Here is a 22,781-nt window from a genome sequence, read left to right as displayed (position 1 = left end):
TCTTCGAATCAAAGGGGTTTGCATTTTGCTAGCAATATAACTGTTTTAATAGCGGAAGTTGTGTCTCTATCGTTTCATATCCAATCGGTTGAACAATGAAACTTAAACTCTTGGTTACGTACTGACCGAGGATCCAAAACACACTTGGGTAGGATCTTTTGTGTGTGGTTGAGAATTATGTGCATGGTCATGTGTGGAAAATGAGTGCTCCATCGGTTTGAAATAACTAGGGAAAATGTTTATATGTGATTCGCATGCCACCATTTCTCAATAGTGAATGGTTACCTTACTTGCTCATCTCATTTTCTACAATTGGAGTATTGGTATCGACACGTCCCTTTTAGGAATGCATGAATTTCAAAAAAAAAAGGATTTCCATGATTTGCTCTCTCTTTATATTTTGGAAAGCGTTATGCCCCATTTTTTATATTAAAAAGTTATTTTGAAATCTATGACAAAGTTGCAACAAACCAACATAATTTTGGGAGGAATGAAAATATGAAGTTTTAACTTTTAAGAGAATAGAGAGGAATGGATTTTCTCTCTAACTCATTCTATTTTCTCTCACTTAAACTCTCAAATAAGAAAATGAAAGGAATATTAAAAAATAATTCATTTAATTTCATTTCATTCATTCACATTCCTTTCTCTCTTCTCTAATGGATTGTTAGAATATGTTTGGTAGATTGTAATAGTTATTCTTATAGTTTAACTATTTGGTAGTTTAGTTATGTTTTATTACAAGGAATAACTATTCCTTTTGAAAATCTTTGACAACATTGCAACAAACCTACTTAGTTTTGGGAAGAATGAAAATATGAAGTTTTGAGAGAATGTGGAGGAATGATTATTCTCTCCTAATTATTTTATTCCCTCTCATTTAAACTCCCAAATAAGAAAATGAAATGAATATTAAAAATAATTCATTTAATTTCATTAATATTCATTTCTTTCTCTCTTCTCAAATGGAGTGTTAGGATTTGTTTGGTAGACTGTAATAGGCATTGTAATGTAATATTTATTCATATAGTTTAATTATTTTGTTATTTGATTATGTTTTTATTATCAGAAATAGTCATTCCTTATGAAGAATTATTTTTTAAAATGATGAACAACTATTTATTTTTAAAAGGATTGTAATACTATAATAATTTATAAAATTAATATATTTTTAAATAAACTAATTTTCCTTATGCACATAACAAGTATGAAAATAAAAAATATGTAAAAAATTCTCTCTTATATTTTAAAGAAATATTATTTTTTTAGGAAATATAATTGTATGAGTAAGATATTTACTAAAATACGTCTTAAGTTATATAATAAATATTACATCTCACAACCAAAATTATGAATACCTTTAGTTATTCTATTAAAACACGTTTTATTTTCAGTAATAAATATTATAATTATTGCTGTAATTCTCATTCAATATACTAAACGTGACATGTCTCATTAATTATTATGACAATTTCGATAGTATTTGTAATTTGTTATTTTAAATGCCATTTTTATTTAATCTTTGCATCTGGTGTATGCTTATTTTATTTAAGGTACACAACCTTCCAAATAAAAAAAAAAAAATTAGGTAGTTCATTTACCCAAAATTTCAAATTTAATTTTTTTTAAATTAATTAAAATGGTATAATAATAGAGTTCTCATTGCATTATTATAAACACATTAAAACTATCTATCCAATTCTACTATAGATTAAACACTATTACTAAAATTCTTTAAAACCTTATTTCGATTACAATTTTATTAGTATTAAAAAGTTTGAATTTATTATTATTATTTTTAAAATCAATGTAAAGGAAATTACGAGGAAGTAATCCCTTTCTTGAAGGAGACTTCATGCCTGCCTTGCTTTCTATCACTCCGAGTCATGCCCGTACACAAACACCACCTCATCCTCACTTTCCCAGCGATTACATCACCGAAGAGTACACGTTCCCATGAAACTCCCATATAATTTCCAAGTAGTTTAACTTTAAAAATGTTACAAATTATTTCACAATTTTTTTATCATAATTTTGACGTGATAAATTGTGAGTGGTTAACCATTATTTACACATAAATTCATTATTTTTTAACTTAACAGTGCACTGAACCCGATCAGATAGTGACACGTATTCAAAAATGGACACATGTCATCATCTCAACGGATCTAGTACTACTGAATACTAGGCCTAAACCTAACCAATTATTTTTTCTTTACTAATCATACTTTCCTACCAATCACATTTTGCCACATTACAATCAAGACAAAAAGTGGTGAATTTTTTTTTTTTTTAAATTTTTTGGTGAAAGACTTTTTCATAATTTCGAAACCCCAACCAAGAAACTCCCACAAAGTTTCCAAGTCCCTACAGGTAACCCAATCAATACCCCACCGTAGACCGCCCGAGTCTCCCTCAAAAAAGAGACCAAAAGAAAAAAAACATCTTTAATAATTACAAATAATTGTTTATAAAAATAAAATAAAATAAATTTAAAATAGAAGGATCTAGAAACCCTAGTAGAGCTCACTATATAATGCTCCCCTCACAGGGCCCTTTGAATACATATTTTCCTCCTCTTTCTTCTGAATCTCTGAGAAACTCTCTTCGTCTTCTTCGAAAAACAAGTTTTGGGTTTTTTCTCTTTTCTTTTTAGAGAGGGAGAATGGCGGATACTGAGACGTTTGCTTTCCAGGCTGAGATCAACCAGTTGTTGAGTTTGATCATCAATACTTTCTACAGCAACAAGGAGATCTTTCTCCGTGAGCTTATCAGCAATGCCTCTGATGTATGTTCTTTTTTCTCTCTCTATCTCTTGCTTTCGTTCAAAAAGTTTCGTGTTTTTACTGATTATATGATAACATGCCTCTGTGTTTGATTTTCGATTCGTAGATTTTTTATTGTTTATATTTGTTTATTGTGATGTTTTAGTAGACCATGAATATAGATCCACTATGGTTCTCATACATTGGTTTAGTTTTATGCCTAAAAGTATTTGGAATATCATAAAAAAGGATAAAAATTTTGTTTCTTTTTGCGTTTGAATGCATGTGATATGTAAGTAATTGCATCTGAATGAATTTTTTGACGATTGATATGCCAAGCTATAATGGGTCTAATGAGATTTTGTGATATCTATCTGTTTGGGATTACTAAATTTGTTTCCTGTTCATGTATGCTACTATTGGGAAAATATTAAAACTGTAGTAGCTGCCAGAAAAAGTCTAATTGGCTAATTGGGTTATTATGTATATGACTTTAATCTGTTTAGGATTCTTATACATGTTTCTATGTTAAAATTTCTGGGATTTTTGATCTTATAAGAGCCCAATTGGATTAAATGAGATTTTTTTTTCCCTGGGTTGTAGGACTACTTAATAAAAGTGGGTTTCTTTTGTTTGTGTTTCTTTGTATTTGAACTTCAGTGGCGTTTTGTAAGGATTTTGTCAAATATACACTATGATTGTAGATGTAGTTTAGAACTTGACTATGAATCTCTATTTGGGGACTATGTTTAGGTTGTCTATAGATTATGATTGTGGATTTATGTTTAGAACATGGGTTTTAATATATTTTTGGTACTATGTTTAGGCTCTTGACAAGATTCGATTTGAGAGCTTGACCGACAAGAGCAAGCTAGATGGTCAACCAGAGCTTTTCATCCACATCATTCCTGACAAGGCCAACAATACCCTGACCATTATTGACAGTGGTATTGGCATGACTAAAGCTGGTAAGTTCTTGGTTTGAGTTTGTTGTGAATGATGTATTGTTTTGTGTTTATTATATGATTAGGTTATTCATGGTTTTATAATTTGTGTTTGGACAGATTTGGTCAACAACTTGGGTACCATTGCTAGGTCTGGAACCAAAGAGTTCATGGAAGCCCTTGCAGCTGGGGCTGATGTGAGCATGATTGGTCAGTTTGGTGTTGGTTTCTACTCAGCATACCTTGTTGCTGAGAAGGTTATTGTCACAACAAAGCACAATGATGATGAGCAGTATGTGTGGGAGTCACAAGCTGGTGGGTCATTCACTGTAACCAGAGACAACTCTGGTGAGGTTCTTGGTAGGGGTACCAAGATTACTCTCTACCTTAAGGAAGACCAGCTTGAATACCTTGAGGAGCGCCGCTTGAAGGATTTGATCAAGAAGCACTCTGAGTTTATTAGCTACCCAATTTCCCTTTGGATTGAGAAGACCACTGAAAAGGAAATTTCTGATGATGAGGATGAGGAAGAGAAAAAGGATGAGGATGAGAAGAAGGATGAGGAGGGTAAGGTTGAGGAGATCGATGAAGAGAAGGAGAAGGAAGAAAAAAAGAAGAAGAAGATCAAGGAGGTGTCCCATGAGTGGTCTTTGGTGAACAAACAAAAACCCATCTGGATGAGGAAGCCTGAGGAGATTACAAAGGATGAGTATGCTGCTTTCTATAAGAGCCTTACAAATGACTGGGAAGAGCACTTGGCAGTGAAGCACTTCTCAGTTGAAGGTCAGCTTGAGTTCAAGGCTATCCTCTTTGCACCAAAGAGGGCACCTTTTGATCTTTTTGACACAAGGAAGAAGCCAAACAATATTAAGCTCTATGTTCGTCGTGTATTTATCATGGACAACTGTGAGGAGCTGATCCCTGAATACCTTGGATTTGTTAAAGGTATTGTTGATTCTGAGGACCTTCCTCTCAACATTTCAAGGGAGACCCTTCAGCAGAACAAGATACTTAAGGTCATTCGCAAGAATTTGGTTAAGAAGTGCATTGAGCTCTTCTTTGAGATTGCTGAGAACAAGGAAGACTATGCTAAGTTCTATGAGGCTTTCTCTAAGAACCTCAAGCTTGGTATCCACGAGGATTCCACAAACAAAACAAAGCTTGCTGAGTTGCTCCGCTACCACTCCACCAAGAGCGGTGATGAGATGACCAGCTTGAAGGACTATGTGACCAGGATGAAGGAGGGCCAGAGTGACATCTATTACATCACTGGTGAGAGCAAGAAGGCTGTTGAGAACTCTCCATTCCTTGAGAAGCTGAAGAAGAAGGGGTATGAGGTTCTGTACATGGTTGATGCTATTGATGAGTATGCTGTTGGTCAGCTTAAGGAATTCGAGGGCAAGAAGCTTGTTTCTGCTACCAAGGAAGGTTTGAAACTTGATGAGAGTGAAGATGAGAAGAAGCGACAGGAAGAGTTGAAGGAGAAGTTTGAGGGTCTCTGCAAGGTGATCAAGGATGTTTTGGGTGACAAGGTTGAGAAAGTTGTGGTTTCTGACCGTGTTGTTGATTCTCCCTGCTGTTTAGTGACTGGTGAGTATGGATGGACTGCCAACATGGAAAGAATCATGAAGGCACAGGCTTTGAGGGACAGCAGCATGGCTGGCTACATGTCAAGCAAGAAGACCATGGAGATCAACCCTGAGAACTCTATCATGGAGGAGCTCAGGAAGAGGGCTGATGCTGACAAGAATGACAAATCAGTGAAGGACCTTGTTCTCCTGCTTTTTGAGACTGCCCTCCTCACCTCAGGCTTCAGCCTTGACGAACCCAACACCTTTGGCAACAGGATTCACAGGATGCTGAAACTCGGTTTGAGCATTGATGAGGAAGCAGGTGATGCTGATGCTGAGATGCCTGCATTGGAGGAAGCTGATGCTGATGCTGAGGGCAGCAAGATGGAGGAAGTTGATTAAATTTAGCAATTTAACATATTAGTTTCGGTGGTTATGGTTTATTTTAGTTATATATTCTCTTTAGTTCCCTCCTCTTATGGGAGGATCTGAACAATTTTTTGCTATTGCTTTGATGCGTCATCTTTTGGATATAGCTCTTTTGATCGTGTCAGGTATTTAAGATTGGTGGGGTTTTTTGTCTAGTTGAGTTTTAACTTTTAATCAAGTTTGATGTTTCAGAATTATTAATGGTCTTATTTAACTGGTTAAAAAAATACCTGCATTTTCTTTACTTCAACTCTAATTTTGTAGGGTAATTGGTCCCTTTGTTGTGGTATCATGAGTTTACACTACTTTGACATATTTTTGAATATTTACTTCTAATTGTAAAATCGAAGACTTGTAGCTGTATATTGTTCCTTGCGTGTCTTTCCCCCATTGGGAAATCAATCATGCCTTTGAATCTTATGACGTTAAGTGTAGTGTCCGGATCCAAGGCGTTAATTATCTCAAGTTGGTTTCTCACAAGAATGTGGGACTGCCTTCTTGTGCATATGAACATGCTTACCTTCTTTTTGGACGAGTGTGGAATTCCCTATTTAGTGCAGGAAAATCTTTATGAGACTACAGCTGCTGTATCGGCACTCTCATCAGGTTCTTGTCTTTGCATGTTCTTTTGCAATTAAAGGAACGAACTCAGAATCTGAGTTTATATCAAAGGCAGGTTCTTTTCTTTGCATTTTCGTTTGCAATAAAAGGAATGAACTCAGAATCTGAGTTAATCAAAGGCAATATGTAAGTTGGGTTATGTCTTGGAATCTAGTCCCACTGCTGATTGGAAAGATGTGGTAGTGGCAGACCGTTTTCTTTTCCGAATGTTCAGTACTTTTTTCCCTAAATAGTAACTACTAGCCAGGCTGCAGGAATTTTCCACTTTACTGACATAGAATGGAATCTCTTTATCGAGTAAATTCTCTTAACACCCTTGTTTAGGAACTTGATTCAAGGGCTAACATCCCCTTTGCCAGAATCCACAAACAGGACAATCACTGCTAGCTGCTCTCTTTAACTTGCTTATTATAAGGTTTATGAATGTCTTGTTGGCTTATTTTAATTCTAGGTGCTGCAATCAGTATTAGTGTATAACATGCGATTATATTCAGGTTGAAATATACCGTCTCATCTCATTCAAATTTAACTTAAAATCTCAGAAGGTAATTGAAAGAAATTAATTCTATCTTTCTATTGATTATTGCCGGAATACCTTTTCAAATTTTTCCAAGTACAGAATTTCCACCTTTTAAGTTTTAAGGTTGAATACTAAATTCAGTTGAGTCTCAGTCGAATTATGACAGGTTTGTGGAAGATGATTTAGAACTGCCATGTATGGTTTTATGCAAGTAAACATTTTCCATTGGCCATTCATCCAATACTCTGATAAATAAGATTGCACCAATAGAGTGTTCTTCCCCTGAAGGATTCATTTTTTTTTTTAGAACCCCTGAAGGATTCTGTTTGTTGCTTACAATTTTTTTCACACCATTGAAATCTTTTGTCTGGAAAGCACAACCATAAACCATTACATCTGCAAGCTCCATGATAAAATCCCACATACCTCATACATCCAGAAAGAAGAGAGAATCTAGTCACTGAATACAAATACATACGACAAAAAACCCTCACACCCAAAGCCAAAATGACGAAAAACCTTTCTCTAGCCCCCCTAACATATACGAGGGTCATAATATCTTGAAGCAAACCAACCATACTTAACAAAATCTGCTGAATTTCAGCGCAAATCTCGAGTTCAGGTATCATCAACTTGTGAATGGAACACAAAGCTTGGGAATGTTGTGGTAATGTCTCTGTTCAAAAAATTGAAATAAGATCATAATCAGCAATCTGACATAATGAGGTATATCAGTTGTCATGAAAGGTAACATGATTAATTTAAAAAGTTTCCTGAGGTTAAAGAAAGAAAAGCTTCTAAAAGTTCAATTCACATAAATCAGATAGTGGAAGCATAGAATTGCAGATGCACAATTAGGATCCTATTTATTCACAAGTGGTTCAAGAGTTCAATGTCTAAAAATTTTTATGCTTGCAAGAGTCCTCTCAGATCAAACTTGATTATATCTTTCAAATGTGTCACTTATCCGGTAAAAAAAGAAAAGAAAAAGTCTTTCAAATTAGTCTTTATTAGTTATTATGGCTCTCATGACCCTTTCAAATGTAATCGAACAAAAAGTTTGAAAAAAACAAAAAGGGATAGATTCATGACTTACTTCAGGTATTGAAGGGTCATATTCTTCAGGAGAGATGGATGTCGCAAAACAAGGCTTCTCCACTCTTCCTTGTCAATCTTCCCATCATGTTTTGTATCAGCTTCCTCAAAGGTCTGGAAAAGCAGGGAAAAAAGAGAAGCTCCATTAGTTCATAAAGCAATACTTTAACAGTTACTTTTGATAATATCCATGTGTTTTGGCAACAAGCAATGCTGAAACAACTACACCTCCTTTAAGCGTCAAGTGACAGTGATAATGATACAACAAAATAATAGGTTAATTAAATAAGGTTCACTGAGCACCTTGTCAATAATACTTTCTATAACATCATCTGAAAGATTCATTCCAGATTCAGCAAGTGTAGCCACTACCATTTGCTTCACCTACAAAGAACACAGAATTTGAAAAAACCAAATCTACAATTTTAGAAATCATTCATTTAAGAAATATTCACCTCCTGTCTCTCAATAAAACCTTGCTGCTTGAGATCATACAGTTGAAAAGAAACTGGAACAAGACATTATGGAGTTAGCATAAAAGAAATTACTAGGCAGATGTATAGCTGAAAAATTAATAAATGATTGCAAATTTGCTCTTCTAATCCAATCCATGCACGTCAGAATTAATTTATCATGACCATATTTTTTACTTTAAGAACCCAAAAAAATGACAAAAAGGAGAATTTATTGAATCCCAAACCACATACATTCAATCTTATCGTCAATAGGTGCATTTGGATGAAAAACAGAGAGAGCACGTGCAAACTCTTCAAAACCTAGTATTCCATTGTGCTTTGTGTCAAACAAGTCAAATACCTGCGATGAGAACTACAGTTGATATGATACACAAACAGCAGCTGAATGAATAAAATACTGTACAGACAAATTCTACGGTAAGCTTTACTCTGTGCAACAATAAAATGGTTTGTTAAAGAGGAAAAAAAAGGTAGGTTACCCGATCAGCAAACAGGCTCTCTTTCTTGTTTGTCTTGAATAATGCCAATTGGAACTCTTCCTGCAACAAGTTATTAAAGGAAAATATCAGAAAAGAGCTATGAATTTTTTTTTCTTTCTTTCCTAATAAGTAGAAAAGAGCCATAAACTGATTATGGAAAGGGGTGGATCATTATTTTCATGTAAAGGTGCAGTACCACAAAGACATGTCCACTCCAAATATGTGAACAAGTATATGCCTAGAGCATAGGTAGTCCAATATAAGACACATACAGACCTTGTTAATCAGCCCATCATCAATTACTGCGCTGCTGATCTTCTTAAAGAGCTCATAAAGTGCCTCTATTTCACTTACACTGACTGCATCCAGGAAGAAAAATTAGAAAGATCACTAAAGCATCCAAAAAGAAAAATAACAATACTCTTCAGTAGAATGGTTCTATAGTTCTTTCGAAAAGAGGACGGGTAAATTACAAGAAAATTAAAGACGTTATATTTATAAATATTTGTAAGTTACATATGCACCAAGTGGATTTTGAACCCATGGCCTCAACCTCCACCTTGATCTTGCAAGGGGAGGAGGTGCAATTTGAGCTGGAGCTTGTTGGCAAGATATGCAGGTAAAATTAAAACAAGATACAAAATCATACCAGCACCATTCTTAACTTGGCTTTAATTGCAAAAATAATTATTTATCTAAGGTTGTTAAAAAATTATTAATTGGAATACATTTGAAAGGTAAGTAATGTCATGAAAAGCAAAGAATAGATTTGATAGCATACACACTGTCTCCCTCGCAAGAAGTTCGGGGTCTTCAAGGCCTCTCGACTGTTTATATAAATCAAGATCACAACACCGCAATAGGGAAGCACCTAAATGCTTTAATCCCTCTATGCACTGCAACATGTTATCTTCTGCAAATCAATACACTCCATACCTGTTTCAAAAGAGTAAAGTGTAAGAAATTTTATTTAGGTTACTCTCTACTCATTAAAAGGCTCCATATGCAGGCAAAGAGCAGAATGAACCTTTTAACCATTTCCAGCTTCTGCTGTCCCAAGTGCAAATAACAGAAATGGTAGAAACTGGAGCAGTTCACACCTATTCCCACAAATGAAATTAAATGTTCATTGCGACATAAATTAATACAGCAAGATATCCTAAATCATACAACAAACATAGCTCACACAATTGTTTATGTGCCCCAGTCCAAATGGTAATAAAATCATCTTGGACTAAACATAATATTAAAATAAGCATTTTCCTGTCAAATCTTCCATAAATCCAAAAGCTCTTCCACACTATTATATTTAGCAACATTGCACTAGCTCAAACCCCATATTTTTTTTATTACTGCACAAAACTAAACACAGAATAATACAAAAGACCTGAGTCATACAAGAAGCAAAGATTGCACCATTGTCTAAGTGCCCTAGTTCAAATGGTAACAAAATTTCCACTTTCCTAAATCCAAAATTTCCTCCACACTGTAATGTTTAGAAACATTGCACTGAAATTTTCAGCTCAAAAAACATAAAGTTCTCACTACTGCCCAAAAAACCAGAGCTGAATCACACAAAGGACCAAAAACAACACACAATTGCATTCACATATGCGAAAAGTCATTAAACAACGACCCGATTTTACCCAAAACAACCAAAAAAATCACCACATTTTCTCTTCATTTACAGCACCAGAACCCATAGTTACAGCACAAAATGATTAACAACACCTCAGTTGGATTTACAGGTATCAAATTACACATAAATTGCATCGTGAATATCAATTAACAAGAAAATTTAACAATGGGACAATCACAAATTCAAAACCCACTATTATTTTAGCTTCTACAATCATCTAAACCGATCCAAATGCCCCCAGAAAACAAGCATATACGCAAAGATCCGATCTGAGATCCAATCTTTTCAAAAATCAAACAAAACCCAGAAACATAATCCGATTCCACATACCAATTCAATCTCAAAAAACAATAAAGCATCGATCTTTTTTAACAGTTCTATTAGAAATTCAATACAGAAACCCAAAAAAAAAAAAAAGAATTGAAACCAAAGTTTCTTTGATTTTTCCCACTGTTTCTCGGCAACCAAACGGTGAAACACAGTTTGCATAAAGCAACTCACCTTTTTTTTTTTTTTTTAGTTTTGAGAGACCGCGTAGACTGAGGGAAATCAAAGCTCTGTGATTGAGTTTATGGGTTTGATACAATCTCTGTACACCTCGCTGTGGCTTTATCAATTCTTTTGGCAAAGGTGATGACTGTGAAATAGTGGAGATGGGAATATGAGCTGGATATATATATATATATATATATAATAAATTATTTATAAAAATAAAAATAAAAATTATTATATACGTTAACATGAGGATGTTGATGGGAATATATTATTTATTATTAATTTTTTTGGGTAATAATCGATGGTTTTTTTTTTTTTTTTTTTTAATTTTTGATGGGAAAGTTTTGATTTTTGGAAAGAGTGATAATATGGGAACAAGGTTAGACGGTGTCGTTTTAGCTAGGAATGTGAGAGAAGACAAAAGGTTTGGCTTAATTGTGTTTTGTTGTCGTTGGACCAAAAATGACCAATGGACCACAGTCCACCATTTTCTGTTCTGGGTATTCTGATCTCTGTCAACGTGCAGAGCATATACACATGCATTAATACATATAAAATTAATGTGCCAGAAGCACCCATGCATTCAATCAAAAAAAGGGTAAAAAATTAAATAAATAAGAAACACACCCATGCATGAGGGTTTAGATGATGGGAAATAAGTTATGACTTATGAGTTAGAAGCACCCATGCATTCAATCAAAAAAAGGAATGAAAGATGAGGATTTAGATGATGGGAAATAAGTTATGAGTTAGAAGTTACCATGCATTCAATAAATAAATAAAGGTAACAAAGAAAAAAAAAAAAGGCACCCATGCATGAGGATTTAGATGATGAGAAATAAGTTATCAGTTAGAAGCACCCACACATTCAATAAAAAAAAAAGGGTAAAAAAAAGAAAAAAAGCACCCATGCATGAGGATTTAGATGATGGGAAATAAATTATGAGTTAGAAGCACCCATGCATTCAATAATTAAAAAAAAAAAAAAAAAGCACCCATGCATGAGGATTTAGATGATGAGAAATAAGTTGAGTCATAGCCTGATCCCAATCCTATTGAAAACATTGATTTTTTTAGATGATGGGAGACAATATGATTCTTAAACTAAATTAGCGTCACTGATCAAAATAAGATCAACCCTTATATCAAAATTCTAACCATTGAGCTACTACTAGATGTCTTCACTCTACTAATTGAGATGGAATACCATTTGAATTGTAGCCAATTTGTTAGTGATGGGTTGCTTTAGTCCAATAAAACTCATAATACGTAAGTTTTAGTTGGTGTGAAATGTTAACAATGATCACTATTTACAACTCTTAGAATCAAAATGGTGAGTTAAGGAAGCTAGAATTTAAAAAATTTGATGTGGCAGAACAATATAAACTTCTAAGAAAAAAAAAATTAACATTTAGTGCTTCCACATAAACTCTTTAGGAAAACTAGATTTTTCAAGAGGATGTAGCAACATAAGAAAAGTTGAATGCTTATACTATTATTTAGAAGAAGTGGTTTAGAGAATAGAAAATCAACCATGCATCTGCCAAAATGGCAAAATAGCCATTTTTCACAAATTTTTTAGCGAAATATCTCCTGTCTGAAACTATTTAGGGATATGTTCCTGTTTTGAAACTTGATTTTCTAAAAATCAAGTTTCAAATGTAAAACTCGATTTTTGGACAATCGAGTTATAGCGAAATGAAACTTAAAAAAAATAAAAAAAATAAATTGTGGAACTCAAGTTTCTAGTGTATAACTCAAGTTCATGGAACTTGAGTTCCTTGAAAATATTCAAGTGGAACTCGAGTTCCACAAATTTTTTATTTTATTTTATTTTTAAGTTTCATTTCGCTATAACTCGATTGTTCAAAAATCGAGTTTCAAAACAAGGATATATTCCTAAATAATTTCAGGCATGGAACATTTTATTGGAAAGTTTATAAAAAATGAGTAAAATCCCATTTTGGCCACCATGCATCATCTATTTGGAATTTGTTATTTGTTGCACTTAATTTGCTATAGTCAATAGAAAAACTAGAGCTTTCAAAAGCTAGCATGATATGGGGTAAGAGAGGTCATATATATGACAGTTGTTGGTCGTTGAGGATTTAATGTTTTTGTGGGGTATATATTTAATTTCTTACTTGAAGAAGTTTTTATATTTATTTTATTTGAAGCATTAGAAGGAAAAAAATGTTGGCAGTTTCAATACGTAATAAATAGCCAAAAGGTTGATACGTACTTGAAATAATTTTCTTTGTACGATCGATATAGAACTTAAAAATTAAGGAACAAATAATAGTCTTTCACAATATTGAAAAATAAAGGGCGTTTATTTAAATATATTCACATTTTTTTTATAGAGATTCTCTTATCTTTTTTTTGCTAAATTTATAGAGATTCTCTTATCTTTATTCAATTAATGTCCAAATATACTTTTTGATGACCACATCTTGGTTTTGTTTTTTGGGACTATATATCACTTTCCACAAGACAATGACAACAACACACTTGGAATTGCTTAGCTACAATTTGAAGTGTGCCTGGTGTTAACGAAAAAGATCGGTTGTTTGCAACTTGCAAGTAGTATCACATTCCTGTTCTTTTTGGATAACCATGGTTAAGTAAGCTCAAATTCTTAGATTATACCAACCAGCTCTCTGCTTGAAAAAATGTGGTGGACCCATAGGCCATAACTCCATAACTCCCACTAGAATATATTATGCTATTTTTGTCATCCAAGCTTTAATAATTAATTTCCATCAATGGACCCGCTTCAATAAATTCAATCTGATTTTATCACAGGACTGATTTAAGGATTTTTTTTTTTTTTTTTTTTTTGAGGGAGAGATTCAACTTAAAGCGTTTGCTCTTGAAGATAGCTTTATCATCAAACCTAAATACTAATCAATTTTTGGTGTAGACAGAGTTGAACCCTAGATCTCTCATCAATAAAGATATTATTGATAAATCAATTTTATATATAAAACAAAAATATGTTATTGACATTGTACCCATCATATAAAGTTAGCATGCAATTTTTCTTTAGCATACAAATCTTAACAAACAATGTATCTAAAAAAAATTTGTTTTATAAATTATCAAATTTTAAACAAAAGAAATTATTTATTATGTTATGTGGCATCAGTCATATAAATTGTTATGTAAAACTTTTAGAGCAAAATTAATAACAATTTTAGTTTTTTTTTTGGGTGAAAAACAGATATCATAAACAAACCCGCAGCAAAAAACTGGAAAGTCAAATAAAAAACAACCAAGTGCCATATATAACTATATAAGCCTTCAGTTACATATATTTAATAATAGGGAAAAAAAAGGTAAGATTTGACTGTTTTATTTTTTACTTTACCAAAAAAAAAAAAAAAAGATGGTCTCATCTTTTTAACTTATAAAATAAATCCACTCTAAATAGTTAAAAAATACAATAACAGAATTTAAGGAATATAATATGATGAAATTACAATATCAAAATTTAAAAATACAAAAAACTCTTCACTGTAGAAGAGTCATAGAAATAATCTTAGAAGTGGTGGTGGGCAATTATTTTTAGAATTAAATTATTTATAACTATAAGTATAGAAGTGAAAATTAAAAACATTCATAGTAACTAGAAAAAAAATGGACTTTTTTTTTTTTTTTTAAAAGGGTCAATGAGCAGAGTTGGGACTTGAGAGGCCAATTATAATATAGAATTCAGCAACAACAAAAAAAAGTTATAAAAATGGTTTTTTTTTTTTTTAAGGTTAAATGTAGGGCTGTAAATGAGTTGAGCAAATTGAGTATTAAAAGTTCAAGAATTTTCTTTTAATTTTATTTCGATCATGAGCTGAGTTCGAGCTTAATACAAAACAAGATTACATGTTCAAGTTTGATTTATTTTACTAACAAATAAGCTTGTTTACGAGCTATTGGATTAACAAATTCATTTCCTATATATAGTAAACATTAGGACTAAATTGTTTTAGTCCTTTAAAATATATATGATAATTATTAATAATTAAAATATAGCTTAAATTATTACATATTTATATTTATAATTATCAAATAAATTGTAGCTTTAGGGACTAGGGCCCAAAGTAGCGTATTGGTCATTGGGCTTTGTCCGAGTACATAGACAAGCCCAAGGAGGAATGAGTAGTTATTAGGGGTCTCCAAGCTAAAGTCTCATAAGCGGGGGATGAATGGAAGGAGATCCAAGGAGAAATACCTCCTCAGATACGACGAATGTAGTCCAAAGTGTGTATTCTAGTGATTAAAGTGACACTCCAAAAGGTTCTAACAATAAAAATGTGCCCCATGAACGTACGAGAAGGAAAGAAACTCAAAATATCTAAGGAAAAGCTGCTACCACCGCATTAAATGCATTGTAGCTACTTTTCTGGCCACATTTATGTGGAGAAGACCTCTGAACAGTGCTATCTTGGCTATCACAATTCACAGAAGGCTGAAAGGGATATCTGATGGGACGGGTACTTAAGTAAGGACTCAGATGATCAACAAGTGTAGGATCAAGATGATTCAAAAGAAGCTATATAATATGGGAGATCCTCCATGAGAAGGGGATCGAGGAAGGAGAGAGAGAAAAGAGAAAAACAATCTAAATCATTCCCAAATTTAACCTCTTCGGACTGGAAGTTTATTGATATCATCATCCTTGGTTTGTGTTTGAACGCCATGCAATTCAATACTAACCGTTGTCCAATTCATAAGGACTTAATTCTTTGATCCATTCTTTACAAATTCATTGTATTAGGCCCATTGAACCAAGATCCCATACATTCTAGGCTTAAGTCTTGAACTGTGACCCTATAATTGGCGCTGTCTATAGGGAGAGCTTGTGCCTTAGTGAGTGCAACGGTTAAACATGGTAGGATCAGGTCCACACTAAACAGAGCCTGCAGGTTCTCAACGACAGGACAACTTTCTCAACCTTGAATGAGAAAGAGATCAAGACAAACGTCAAAAGGGTAGCGTATGTACTACCCATACAAGCAAAAGCCATTCTAGGGTGAGAAGTCATGTATCCCAAAGGCAGGACGATAACAAAGCCCTATAGCAGGAGATTGACAACTTAAAAAAGGAATGATGTCCCACGCAACGGAAGCGTTCCCCCTTCAGTTCAAATAATAGTGATGAAGGAGACGACAATTATAGGCAAAGGTCAAGAACTACCACCAAGTGAGACCTTTTCTTATAAGGAAGAGCACCACCATAAACGCAGCCACAAAAGTCCGTCCTGTAAAGGCCTAGTGAACTACGCCATGAGCAAGGCCCTATATCGTATCTCTAAGTCACCCTTCACACGTAAGATAGAAGGGGCTAAGCTTCCTTGGCGATTCCATCAACCTACTTTCACTATGTACAACGGTTGAACGGACCCCGTAGAGCACATAAGCTAGTTTAACTAGAGGATGGCCATTCATTTCAAAGACGAGGCTTTGATGTGCAAAGTATTTCCGTCCAACTTAGGACTAGTGGCGATGAGATGGTTTGACGGCCTCAGACCAAATTCCGTAAGTTCTTTTAAGCAGTTAACCCAGGCCTTTGGTTCTCGCTTCATCATAAGTATCAGAATTCCTCGACCCTTGGATTCTCTACTATCTTTGTCCATGTGAGAAAGGGAGACCCTAAAAGCCTACTCGGATAAGTACTGGGAGATGTACAATGAGATAGAGGGTAACTATGACGATGTCACCATCAGCACTTTCAAGAGTGGCTTCCCAACTGAGCATGGTTTAAGAAAATCCCTAACAGGAAAGCTTGTCACCAGTCTGCGCCAACTTATAGACCGGATCGACAAGTATAAAAAGGTCGAAGAAGACCAATAGTTGGGTAAAGGAAAAGCGAAGGTTGTCCCTCAAAAGAGGAGGGACTTCAGGTCGGACCGATTAAACAATAACAACCGGCCGAGAAGAGACTTTGCAGGGCAATCCGAATTTGCTGACATGCAGGCAGTTAATGCTATGTTCCGAGATCTGGTACATCAAGTTTTGGAGAAGATCAAGAACAAGCCATTCTTCAAATGGCCAAATAAGATGGCAGGAGACCCCATGAAGCGCAACCAAAACCGATATTGCCAATACCATCAAGAATCAGGGCACAGCACCAAGAACTGCAAGAACTTAAGGAACTACTTGGATCAGCTGGTCCGAGAAGGAAAATTAAGGCACCTCCTACATCATTTCGGTGGTCAACAAGGACAACGAATCCTGAGTCCTGGAAAGACACCTCCTTAAGACCTCCTATAGGCACGATAAATGTCATTCTTATTGCTTTAGGAAGGACCGGCTCTTGCCCTTCCAGAGTAATGTCTATGGCTTGGCTTTCCACCGAGGATGACGATCGAGAGTCCAAAAAGGCCAAGAAGGAAGCTTCACCAATGCTGGGCTTCTTGGACGAAGATAAGATCGGAATCAACCAACCCCATAACGATACTCTGGTAGTCACACTTAGGATTGGAGGATATGATGTGAAGAGAATGCTAGTAGATCAAGGCAGTACTGTGGAAGTAATGTACCCCAACCTATACAAGGGGCTGAACTTAAAACCCGAAAACTTAACGGCGTACGATTCCCCTCTAGTAAGCTTCGAGGGGAAAACCGTTACTCCAAGGGGCCAGATCAGACTGCCCATACAAACCGGTTCAAACGTGGTGGTGGTGAAGGTGGATTTCATTATAGTCGACGCTTATTCACCCTACACAGCTATTGTGGCTAGACTTTGGTTTCATGCTCTAGGGGCTGTCTTTTCTACCTTGCACCAGAAGGTGAAGTACTCTTCAGAGGGCCAGGTTAAAGAGATTATGGGGAATCAAACCATGGCCAGACAGTGCATGGTGGCTGCCATCTCACGCCAAACCTGTGATAAGCCCTCAGCCTCTACTGGAAGGAGCTTATAGCAATCAGCCACCCGACATTGCCCGATAGTGAATCAACCGAGGAAGCAATGCGAGGATCTAGAAAAGGTAGCTGTTGGCATTGATCCAGAAAAGTTCTTTCAAGTCGGTTCGGAGCTACCTCCTCAAGAGAAAGAAGAATTGATTGGGTTTTTCAAAGAAAAAGTGGACGTGTTTGCGTGGGACACCTACGAGGCCCCAGGGGTTGATTCGAGTTTCATCTGCCACCACCTAAATGTTAATCTATCTGCCACTCCCAAGAAGCAACCACATCGACGCCCGTCGAAGGAGCATGCCAATGCTGTTAGGGATGAGGTGATGAAGCTTAAAAAAGTAGGGGCTATCAAGGAAGTTTTTTATCCCGAGTGGTTGGCCAATACTATTGTGGTAAAGAAAAAGAGCGGTAAATGACGAGTTTGTATAGACTTCACAGATTTGAATAAAGTCTACCCAGAAGATCTGTTTCCTATGCCTCGGATAGATCAGTTGGTAAACATGACCGCGGGCCATCCCCGGATGAGTTTCTTGGACGCCTTTCAAGGATATCATCAAATACCACTAGCTGCAGATGACCAAGAAAAGACATCTTTTGTCACTCCCATTAGAAACTACCATTATAAGGTGATGCCTTTTGGTTTGAAAAACGCAGGATCCACTTACCAGAGAATGATGACCAGAATGTTTGAGCCGCAACTGGGTAAGAGCATTGAAGTCTATATAGATGACATGGTGGTGAAGAGTAAGATGGTGTCTGAGCATGCGAAAGACCTTGGGGACATTTTTGAAATTCTGAGAAGACATAAGCTGCGTCTCAATGGGTCCAAATGTTCATTTGGGGTAGGGTCAGGAAAATTCTTGGGCTATATAGTGACCCACAAGGGGATCGAGATCAGTCCCGATCAAATCAGGGCTGTCAACAGTTTGCAACCTCCTCAGAATCCAAATGAGGTCCAAAAGCTTACCGGCATAATTGCTGCCCTAAACTATTTTATTTCCCGGTCAACAGACAGGTTCAGACCTTTCTTCCTCTTGTTGAATAAATGGAAGGGATTTGAATGGACTGAGGAATGTGTTTTGGCCTTCTAACAGCTTAAAGAATATTTATCTCGGCCACCAATCATGTCCAGCCCCGAGGCCAATGAGGTCTTGTTCACCTACATTGCTGTGGCCCCTTATGCAATAAGCCTAGTGCTAATACAAGTGGACAACGGCGTGTAAAGACCAATTTATTATGTAAGCAAATCGTTGCATAAAACTGAGATCCGATACTTACCACTAGAAAAGGCCATCCTAGCGGTGGTTCAGGCTACACGAAAGCTTCCCCATTACTTCCAGGCATACACAGTTATCATTCTAACTAGCTTCCGCTTAGGTCCATACTTCAGAGTGCTAATTATACAGGGAGAGTTGCTAAGTGGGGCACGATTCTAGGGGCTTTTGACATCAAGTACATGCCTCGTACTTCTGTCAAGGGCTAAGTCCTCAAAGATTTGGTGGCTGAATTCGCTGAACCCTCGTTAGAAGAGGAAGCAATGACACAAGACATGGATGAAAAATCGGTTGGTGCAATCTCCCTACATGGGCTGATATGCTGGAAAGTATATGTTGATGGCACTGTGAACCAAAGGGACTCCGGAGTGGGGCTAGTTCTGATTTCCCCTAAAAGGATCACCATCAAAAAATCGCTAAAATTGGGTTTCTCAGCCACGAATAATGAGGCTGAATATGAGGCCCTACTGGAGGGGATGTCCATGGTTTAGAAACTAGGCGGAAAAGCAGTAAACATGTTCTCGGACTCAAAACTAGTCGTTGGCCAAGTGAATGGAGAATTAGAAGCAAGAGACGAAAGAATCCAGGGATACTTAGCCCAAGTTAAACGCCTACAGTCATGTTTCGATTCTTTTAGCTTACTGCATATCCCTAGAAGTGGGAACACACATGCCGACTCTTTGGCCACGCTTGCCACCTCCTCGGTTCAAAGTTTGCCCCAGGTTATCCTTGTGGAAGATTTATACAAATCCTCAGTGACGAAGAGAGAAGTAATCCATGTCCACAATGTCAAAGTAAGACCTAGCTAAATGGACCCTCTAGTACTGTTTCTGAAGGAAGACATCTAACCCGAAGAGAAGACCGAGGCTGACAAGATACGGAGAAACGCTTCTCGCTTCTCGGTTCCTTTTTTGGACCATACTTACTCTGCGTACACCCTGAGGCCTCAGAACTAATCTTGGAGGAATCACACGAAGGGGTTTGTGGAAGTCACACAAGAGGCAGGTCTTTATCTCATAGAGCCATCACCCAAGGCTACTGGTGGCCAAACATACAAAAAGAAGTACTTGAGTACGTGAAGAAGTGTGACCATTATCAAAAGTTTGCGTCAAACATACATCAACTAGAAGGGATCCTTAATCCACTGTCCAACCCTTGGCCATTCGCTCAGTGGGGCTTAGATATTGTCGGGCCCTTTCCTAAGGCAAAAGGGAACAAAAGGTATCTGTTCGTCGGTACTGATTACTTCACTAAATGGGTAGAAGCTGAATCTTTAGCGAATATCAGAGATGTAGACGTCAAAAAGTTCGTTTGGAAAAACATTGTTATCCGGTTCGGACAATGGTCTTCAGTTCGATGGTAAGGCCTTCAGGAGGTACTGTTGCGAATTGGGAATCACTAATAGATATTCTACCCCAACCTACCCCCAGGGGAATGGACAAGCCGAGGCTGTTAACAAGGTCATAGTGAACAGACTCAAGAAGAGCTTAGATGACGCGAAGGGAAGATGGATGGAAGAACTGCCACACGTCCTATGGACGTATCAGACCACACCTCGCAGATCAATAGGAGAGACCCCCTTTTCGATGACTTACAGGGCCGAGGCTATTATTCCTTTGGAAATGGGCTTTCCAACACTAAAAACCAGCTCATTTTGTCCAAGCAGCAACAATGAGCTGCTAGAGAAAAGCCTAGATCTTATTGAAGAAAGAAGGGAAAGGGCAATGGTTCAATTGGCCTACTACCAACACAAACTCAAACAAGGGTATGATGCCAAAGTAAAGCTAAGGCCACTAGTGCTTGGTGACTTAGTGTTGAGAAAAGTTATGGGCACTACAAAAAACCCGGCATGGGGAAAGTTAGGACCAAATTGGAAAGGACCATATCGCATCACCTCAATGGCTAGTATAGGGGCATATTTTCTAGAAGACTTAGATGAGCATGTAATACCACGCCCTTGGAATGTAAATAACCTTAAATGGTATTATTATTAGTGAAAATCTCCTTTCTCAATAAGTTCTTCTGTTGTATAAAGGCATCGTGCTTCTTGTCTCTCAATCTATTCAAGTATTAAACAGAACCTAAGTCCTGTATGGTTCCTCGGACCACAGGCTTGGGGGAAATTAATTGTTTTTGACATCTATTCAAGTATTAAATAGAACTTAAGTCCTGCATGGTTCATCGAACCACAGGCTTCGGACCACAGGCTTAGGGAAATTAATTGCTTTTGACATCTATTTAAGTATTAAACAGAACCTAAGTCCTGATTAGTTTCTCGGACCACAGGTTTAGGGAAATTAATTGCTTTTGACATCTATTCAAGTGTTAAACAGAACCTAAGCCTTGCATGGCTCCTCAAATCACAGGCTTAGGGGAAATTAACAACTTTTGACATCAACCCAAGTGTTAAACAGAACCTAAGCCCTGTATGGCCTCTCAGACCATAAGTTTAGGGGAAATTAACAACTTTTGACATCAATCCAAGTGCTAAACAGAACCTAAGTCTTACATGGCTCCTCGAACCATAGGTGATAACTTGCATAATTGAGTGTAATTTATCACTTCTCAACTTTAAACTTTAGTCTAATTTTATTTATTTTGTTGATTTTAGACTTGATTTTTGTTATTTAAATTTTATTCCAGATTTGAAGAAAATAAAGAGTTATTCAAATAAAAGAAATGTGAAGCATCTAGAAAGAATATTTTTGGCCTTAGAAGTTGGCAAGAAACTGAACATAAAGGCAGGCGCTGAAGGAAAAGAGAAGGGCTGAACTAAAGAAGCAAAATGTTTTGGGCTTTGGGCTCAAAAAATGGTTTTGGACTGAAAAAATAGAAGGCTGAACTTAAAAGAGCAACACGTCTACAGAAAAGAAGAAGTGAGGCGCTAAAGACAAGAGAAAGGGCGTTGAACAAAAGCAACAAAAGGAGGCGCTGAACTGAAATAAAAAAGGTGTGCTGAAAACAGAACAGAAAAGAAAAAAAAGAAATGTGTTGGGCTGAACTGAAAAAACGTTTTGGGCTCAACACTTGGGCTGAAAAAGGGCAACACGTCTAAAGAAAAGAAAAGTGAGGCACTGGAAAGGGAGGAGACGGCGCACTGACCAGAAAGGAAGAAAGGAAAAAAAGGGCGCTGAAGCAGAAAAAGGAAGAAAGGTGCGGCGCTGAAGCTGAAAGAAAGAGAGGGGTGGAATAGAGAATTTTTAAGCATTTATTTTCTTTCCAATCTTCTCAAAAAAAATTATGGTGAACTCGTTTGTGTTGGATTTAATTTTTAGCATGAACTAAACTTTCTTTATTCTAGGAAAACGATGTAATCTAGTTTCGAACTATGCTTGTTTTTCTATGTTAATTTGAATAAATTCTCTTCATGTTTGTCTGATTTATTCTAAGCTTATTGCTTCTAATTAACTGGGCATTAATTAGATGATTTTAATCTTGTGATTTGTTGTCGAAAGAGGGGATTATAGGATAGATCTTGAATATTTCAACATAGATAAATATAGAGATCGAAAGACTTGTATGAACCTATGTAGTATTAAAATCGTTGGTCTTAATGCTTTCT

The 22,781-nt window shown here is 36.2% G+C and overlaps 2 protein-coding genes across 3 annotated transcripts; one reads left to right on the top strand and one right to left on the bottom strand.

The window, feature by feature from the left end:
• Positions 1–2,555: 2,555 nt before the first annotated feature.
• On the top strand, positions 2,556–5,906 carry LOC126694234 (heat shock cognate protein 80). The gene is made up of 3 exons (XM_050390320.1): positions 2,556–2,788; positions 3,592–3,733; positions 3,830–5,906. Exons 1-3 carry the CDS (start codon positions 2,666–2,668, stop codon positions 5,680–5,682), a joined length of 2,118 nt encoding a protein of 705 aa, XP_050246277.1. The 5' UTR covers positions 2,556–2,665; the 3' UTR covers positions 5,683–5,906.
• Positions 5,907–7,108: 1,202 nt separating this feature from the next.
• Positions 7,109–11,194, bottom strand: LOC126694235 (calcineurin B-like protein 3). Of its 2 annotated transcripts, none has more exons than XM_050390321.1 (10): positions 11,041–11,194; positions 9,928–10,000; positions 9,682–9,836; positions 9,177–9,259; positions 8,901–8,960; positions 8,653–8,773; positions 8,401–8,453; positions 8,249–8,329; positions 7,947–8,059; positions 7,109–7,526 (listed from the first exon to the last, which is right to left on the bottom strand). In XM_050390321.1, exons 3-10 carry the CDS (start codon positions 9,803–9,805, stop codon positions 7,469–7,471), a joined length of 693 nt encoding a protein of 230 aa, XP_050246278.1. In that variant the 5' UTR covers positions 9,806–9,836; positions 9,928–10,000; positions 11,041–11,194; the 3' UTR covers positions 7,109–7,468. The 2 variants fall into 2 exon arrangements, with proteins under 2 accessions (XP_050246278.1, XP_050246279.1); XM_050390322.1 differs by having other exon boundaries at positions 8,653–8,761.
• Positions 11,195–22,781: the final 11,587 nt, after the last annotated feature.

The sequence above is a fragment of the Quercus robur genome, chromosome 8 (assembly GCF_932294415.1).
Source record: "Quercus robur chromosome 8, dhQueRobu3.1, whole genome shotgun sequence".
Taxonomy (NCBI): Eukaryota; Viridiplantae; Streptophyta; class Magnoliopsida; order Fagales; family Fagaceae; genus Quercus; species Quercus robur.
Note: the sequence above shows the minus strand (reverse complement) of the source record. Positions and strands in the feature narration are given on the sequence as shown.